The following is a 6,948-nucleotide window of genomic DNA, read 5'->3' on the forward strand; positions in this document are numbered from 1 at the left end:
CTCTCTCTCTCTCTCTCTCTCTCAAATGCTATAAATTGAAAAATATTACTTTTTTATCGACTGAAGTTCAATTCTGTCATATACAATTTGAGATTCACTCAATTATTTCCTAAAAAATTGGAAAAATTTTGTAACTGATTTCCAAAAAAATACCGGTTCCCAAAAAAATCGGTAACGAAAAACTACAGTTTATAGCACTTCCCGGGAAATTCTACCCCTGTTTTATATACAATTCTTTATAATTCGATCAATTATTTCCCGAAAATTTCGAAACTTCTGATACCAATTCCCAAAAAGATCGGTAACGAAAAATTATATACTTTATAGCACTCTCCGGGAAATTCTACCCCTACTTTGTATGTACAATTCTTTGAGATATGATCATTCGGAACCGGTTTCCAAAAAAATCGGTAACAAAAAATACTACACTTTATAGCATTCTCCGGGAAATTCTACCCCTACTTCATGTATAATTCTTTGAGATTCAATCAATTATGTCCCGAAAAATTAAAAAAACCGGTTTCCAAAAAGATCGGTAACAAAAACTATACACATTATAGCGCTCCCCGTAAAATATATTCTACCCCTACTTCATATACAATTCTTTAAAATTCGGTCAATGAATTCCCGAAAAATTGAAAAAATTTCCGTACCGGTTTCCAAAAAGATCGGTAACAAAAAATTATACACTTTATAGCACTCCCCGGAAAATTCTACCCCTATTTGATCTATAATTCTTTAAAATTCGGTGAATTATAAACCTATCGATTGATCAAGGTCTGGTTCAAATTTTGCGAATTAAAAAAACCGGTTTCCAAAAAGATCGGTAACAAAAATTGTACACATTATGGCGCTCGCCGTAAAATTCTACCCCTACTTCATATACAATTATTTCCCGAAAAATTGGAAAAATTAAAAAAATCGGTTTTCAAAAAGATCGGTAACAAAAACTGTACACATTATGGTGCTCGCCGTAAAATTCTACCCTTACTTTATATACAATTCTTTCAGATTCGGTCAATAAATTCCCGAAAAATTGAAAAAATTTCCGTACCGGTTCCCAAAAAGATCGGTAACGAAAAATTATACACTTTATAGCACTCCCCGGAAAATTCTACCCCTGTTTGATCTACAATTCTTTGAAATTCGGTCAATTATTTCCCGAAAAATTAGAAAAATTAGAAAAACCGGTTTCCAAAAAATCGGTAACAAAAAGCTATACACATAGTGGCACTCCCCGGAAAATTCTACCTCTATTTCATATACTTTTGGTAAAAATTCGGTTCAGGGGTTTGGGCTGGGCGTTGATGAGTCAGTCAGTCAGTCAGTCAGGACATCTTCCTTTATATATGTATATAGATATATGGGGCGATGTCGAGTGGACCTCGCTTCGCGTGGAAAGTTGGGAACCTTTGTGGTTACGTTCTATTTATAAAACTTCTTTTGTTAATAACTTTTGCTAATAACTTTTTAATAAATAACGAGCGACAATATCGAAAAATGTAACGAGAAAATAAGCTTCTTTGATTTCTTGTTTTTTCTTTTCATGTTATTTTGACAACATATTAGATATATATACAGTTATCCGATACAATAATAAAATAAAACATTTCAGCAAAATATTTTTGAACTCCAATTGTTTTTTCATATCAAAATCTTGAAAAATGTTAATTAGTCTGAATAATTAAAATTTGTATTTATCAAAAACTATAGGCACTTCCGCAACTCCAGACTAATATGGAGTTGTAAACTACATTTAGTTAAAAAAATCGAAGGAGAGAGGTAGCCTTCTAAAGTTAAGCCGAGAATTTCACATTGTTTCACCTGATAAGTTCGAACAATGCACAAGAATGCTGTACAAATATCATGTACATGTTTTCCGTCGCCATAATTACCGTCATACCTACAAAAGCGACTATTATAATGATAAGTGAAATAAAGTAAAAATATCTGTCTTGATCGAGAAAGCATTCCATTTGTACTGGAAGTTGTCGTTGACGAGGTTCATCTAATGGCTTTATAAGATCGAGAAAATCTGGTACAAATATAATTAAAAGGAAGAGAAATGTTCCTGGATAAACAATAGCTGAAAATATTCAAATTTAACAGATAATATTTACAACAACTAGTAATATATATTTACGTGATAATTTGTTTTCAGGCATCTCTGACAGATACTTCTTTCAATTAAATTCTTTATTTATTTTTAAATAAAGTTCAAATCCTATAAACATTATTAAATGAGAACCGTGTTCTATTTTACTTACATCCAGAAAAGATTGCATAAAATCTTGTTTTATATGCATATTTTTTAATTATTTTCAGTTCGTCCATGTTTTTTATCAATTTCCAATCGCATTGAATTTGATCAAACAAATTCTTCACCTACGATTACAAACAATGAGAGATTAAAATATTAAGTAGGTATTTCATAAAATCACTTCTAATTAACTTCTTAAAATTGATTCAGATGACTCACGTGATTAGAATTAAAATACACTGTATTATATTTCAGAAGATAAATCATACAAAGAATGCTAAATGAAAAGACTTCAATAAACAGCGATGTACTATATTCGTGCGTGATAAATGTTGCCAACTAAAAACAGAATTCTTAATTTATTCTTAAATTCTTTTTCTAAATCAAAGATGCAAATATGTTTTATTTTGTGCATAGAAGTCAAACAGTAATGTAAAATGTGCAATTTATACGTGCCTGTAAATAATCTACGCCAAATATACGTTGTAATCTAGATATGATTTTTATATTCTTTTATATGTGGAGAGTGTTCCATTTTAATCTATCACCCTTTTTATTTTTACAGGTCAAATAAAAAAATATATTTAGACAACATCGTAAAATTCTTATAATTTAAGTTACTCGATTACTTTCTGCAATTTAATACTCACTTTTTAATATTTTACATATATTTTTTGATAAATTTGTAAAGCACACATTTGTGATTCCAATAAAATACTGTTTTAATTAAATGATACAAATAGAAATTAAGCTTCATCTTACTCCATCTATATAAAACATATGACATGCATTTTGTTTTTATTCTTATTCTTCTCACGATTTTTAAACTTTGTTGTGTATTGTTTTCACTTTTTCAGATGTTTATGGCACAATTACTCGCAAAACCGCGTGGATGTGTAAATGTGAGCAGTATATTAAGCTCCGTGCAGTATATTATGGTCCGTGATGTGCTCGCTAAACCTAAATGACTGCACAGATCAGTCATCCCTATGGAAATAATAGAACAGATGCAACGATCACAGAGGCCTACCTGCAGTAGTATGGTTTGAATGAGAATGAAGGACACGCAGAGCACTCGAACCATTCGACGTTCTGGCTTTTGATACGGCCACAGACCGATCGACTCCATTAGATGTCGGGTGATGTAGTACTCATTGTTGAAGAAATCCATTCCGATTGGTAGTCGCTGCGATTTTGTGCACGCAGATTTGCAAAGATTACGCGCGATCCTATATCATTCTACCATTACCGGAATATTTCAGTAGCTATTACAAACTTATTGCATGCATTTTCCGCGTTATGATGACGATAATGCGTGGCATTACGAAGAATCTGAGATACCGGGTGGACAATTTATAAATTAACTTATTGCCAAACGGTCTTTAAAGCAAGATTGGATAAGTCATTCGACTATCGTGCACCGTGGACTACCAAGAATCTGATTGCAACGTAAGGCAACTAAATTACATGTTTAATGTAACCACCGGTGGCTTTCTCAGGGGTGGAACGGTAGCAGTTACCAGAATTTTTACGCACGCGCGATGCGACAAAAAATTTCTTACATTCACGGTGGTTTGTGCGCAGGAGAGCGTGACGGAGGGTTTCTCTTCCAGAGAAATGTCTCGCAAATACGTTACGACACCGACAAGCTAGAGAAGATACGTGTGAAACCGTTATTTTTGAAATTACTTTTACAAATTGTACGAAAGTGTATTTGAAGAAGATATCATCGATGCATGTGTGAAGGACATTCGAGTGTGTTCTGTTTCAGAAAGCCATAAGTGAGAAAAATATATTTCATTGTGATAAATGATAGTAAAAAAATCTCGCGTGTCATGCTGAAGTAAGTTTTATTGCGTGATAGCATTCTTTAAAGTATAAAAAAGGGATTATAGACGATCGTAGCCATATTTTTGTCATATCGATATAAATCATGTCCGGGTGGAATAGAGTAGCATAGAGTATGACAAAGACGAGTTAATAAGCTATAATAAAATTTATATTATTTTGCATTATTCATGCTAAATACATTTTATTTTATACATATCCAAAATAATTATTTATGTTTAAATATATTTATTCATAATAAAATTATTACCGTAGCAATTCCGTCCATTGAGAATGTAAATATATGGCCAACATCGAATAAGATATTCTTTGAAGATCTGTGTAGTATAAATAATATTTTCTTTTGAATATGTGGAGACACCGTGTACCATTGTACATTATAACTATAAACATAAATAATTTATAAATATGTAATAGATATTATATTTCACTTGCTAAAACAAGTAGGCTGTTCATTTTTAATTCGGCACTTACGTTTGTGCAAACACGTCGGCACTGTTGTCTATCAAGTTTTGACCAAAATAATTAACCCAAAACATATAACATAAATGACCAAAGACGGTTATACCAAAATAGGTTATTTGGCTCGTGTGTTTTGATTCAATTGCTTTCAAGAGCTAAGATTGAGCAAAAAGTATGAGTCTCTCAATTAAAAAGAAGTTGCTAGAAATCACACTAACACAAGTTTTACTCACTTCAAATAAATTAATGCTTAAAGAAGCTATCCCAAATATGCACAAAATTAAGTAGGAGATAGAAAAAGTAGAGCATAAACATTCGGCAAATCTTGAATATAAGAGAAGAAAATCATAAACATGCACGTGTACGTGTATGCGAATCTTCCATGTATATATAATTTATAAAAATTTAATATATATGTATAATATATACATATATCTTATTTTTTTACGGAACATCGATTTTATCAGTTTATGGATACATGCTTTAAAATATAATCTAGCGTATATACGTAAGTCGTTTAAATATAAGTAAGCTTTGAATATATTATTTGCAATGCACCAAATTATCCTTAAATTAATACGCACTCTAAAGATCGTCTGTGAATTTTAATAGCTTTAGACAATTTAACACAGATGGTGCACTTTGATTTAAACATACTCATCTGTTGCAAACGATCGTCGAATGCGTTCAAGATACGATGGCTAAAACAATGCCAATCGCATAATTTATAACAATTCAGAAATTGACAATATATATATAACAATGAATACGTATTATTATATATAATACGTAATAACAAACATCTTACCTAGTAAGCTTCAATAATCCGCAAGCGTGTTGTATAAATACCGCATATAACGTTTCAAAGGTCAATAATATGGTTAAATCTATAAGAGTGATTACTAAGCCGTTTATAATAATAAAGAGAAAATATTTTTCCTGGTCGAAAAAGGTTTCGATTGCGATAGGCAATTGATGTCGCCGAGGCTCGTTCAATGGTGCCACAATATCAAGAATGTCCGGTACGAAAAACAATGAAAAGAAAACCAGAATGCCAGAATATAGAAGGACTAAAACCAGTGAATAATAATGTATACATATATATATCGATGATATATCAATAATGGATTAAGAAAAATTAACATTGATCATTAATTAGCTGTTTTAATAGATATTTAACATAATATTTATCTGTTTTCGTAAAAATTTTTAAAAGTAAACTATTATAAATGAGCTAGTGTGATAATATTGTGAAATATAATAATAGCAAGATACATTACATATTTTTTAATTATAATATAAAATAAAAGTAACAAGTACATGCAAATTCTCATAATATGAGTATTGTTCTCACATCCTGCACTAATAGTACATAATCTCCCTTTATTCGCGTATTTTTGTATTATTTCTATTTCCTCTGCATCAGTTAGAGCATGCCAGTCATATAGGACTTGTTCGAAAAGACACTTCACCTGTCAATTAAGTACCATAATTGCTTGCAATAGTTAATTTTACTGTCAATGTATAATTCTATAATATTTAATCAAAATAATATTGTGATAACAAAGACATTATTAAAAATGCAACACTATTGACAATGGGAGCTTTCCAGTAAGCGACACAAGTCGACACAAGCATCGTTCTATCTTTCTTTTTTGGCAATGAGTAACAAAGACAAAACAACATTTGTGTCGACTTGTGTCGCTTGTTGGAAAGCTCCCAATAATTCTCCGTGCAAGATATTGCAAATGCTAATTAGAATCAAGTAATTACTATTATATTTGAACAATGTATAGCTTGTGAAATATTTTGTATTGTTGACCATTTTATGCTTTGTTATTGTGAAAGATTTTATTGATTAACTCACTTGTTCCGATTTGAAATATAGCACATTATATTCTACAGTGCAGATAAGAATAATAAAAGAGAAGGAAAATACTTTTGTAAGAAGATCCCTACTGTATTCAATCGTAACAAAGCTCATCAACTGAAAGTAATATTGTTTAATATTTATTATCATTAACAATCATTTTTAGATTATTTTAAATCTATATAATGTACAATAATATTTTTAATTATAATATTTAATATATTAGTATTTATAAGCAATTTTTTATAAAAAATTCTAAAAAAAATTAGATATGTATAACTTAAATAAATCTTATAAAAAATAATAAGTAGTAACAATAATAGTAATAACAATAATAGTACATTATATAGAGTAAGGGCTCGTGCACAATGAGAGGAATAAGAAACAAGGAATTAAACATAGAGAGAATTCCGTGTCTTGAAAAAAGAAAGAAGACCATGTTGAAAAAAGATGCAACTATGAATTCTCTCTATGTTTAATTCCTTGTTCCTTATTCTTCTCATTGTGC

At 30.4% G+C, this 6,948-nt stretch overlaps 3 protein-coding genes across 3 annotated transcripts in view; all 3 read right to left on the reverse strand.

Moving 5' to 3' along the window:
* The window catches only part of LOC112454744, a 6,388-nt gene extending 2,565 nt beyond the window's left edge, over positions 1 to 3,823 (reverse strand). The window contains exons 1-4 of the mRNA XM_025016299.1: positions 3,291 to 3,823; positions 2,480 to 2,599; positions 2,268 to 2,385; positions 1,825 to 2,086 (exon numbers count right to left, since the gene is read on the reverse strand). Coding sequence (XP_024872067.1) covers positions 1,825 to 2,086; positions 2,268 to 2,385; positions 2,480 to 2,599; positions 3,291 to 3,431 — 641 coding nt within the window. The 5' untranslated portion in view covers positions 3,432 to 3,823. The remainder of the gene's footprint in view (positions 1 to 1,824; positions 2,087 to 2,267; positions 2,386 to 2,479; positions 2,600 to 3,290) is intronic.
* LOC112454739 overlaps positions 1 to 6,948 on the reverse strand; it is a 67,843-nt gene that overhangs the window by 40,549 nt on the left and 20,346 nt on the right. The gene's annotated exons all lie outside the window — the stretch shown is intronic.
* LOC112454743 overlaps positions 3,884 to 6,948 on the reverse strand; it is a 3,431-nt gene continuing 366 nt past the window's right edge. Inside the window, exons 2-9 of the mRNA XM_025016298.1 lie at positions 6,438 to 6,557; positions 5,925 to 6,042; positions 5,379 to 5,640; positions 5,155 to 5,271; positions 4,804 to 4,894; positions 4,583 to 4,725; positions 4,359 to 4,491; positions 3,884 to 4,245 (exon numbers count right to left, since the gene is read on the reverse strand). Coding sequence (XP_024872066.1) covers positions 4,192 to 4,245; positions 4,359 to 4,491; positions 4,583 to 4,725; positions 4,804 to 4,894; positions 5,155 to 5,271; positions 5,379 to 5,640; positions 5,925 to 6,042; positions 6,438 to 6,557 — 1,038 coding nt within the window. The 3' untranslated portion in view covers positions 3,884 to 4,191. The remainder of the gene's footprint in view (positions 4,246 to 4,358; positions 4,492 to 4,582; positions 4,726 to 4,803; positions 4,895 to 5,154; positions 5,272 to 5,378; positions 5,641 to 5,924; positions 6,043 to 6,437; positions 6,558 to 6,948) is intronic.

The sequence above is a fragment of the Temnothorax curvispinosus genome, unplaced genomic scaffold, assembly GCF_003070985.1.
Source record: "Temnothorax curvispinosus isolate PA1 unplaced genomic scaffold, ASM307098v1 QBEX01005310.1, whole genome shotgun sequence".
Classification (NCBI taxonomy): domain Eukaryota; kingdom Metazoa; phylum Arthropoda; class Insecta; order Hymenoptera; family Formicidae; genus Temnothorax; species Temnothorax curvispinosus.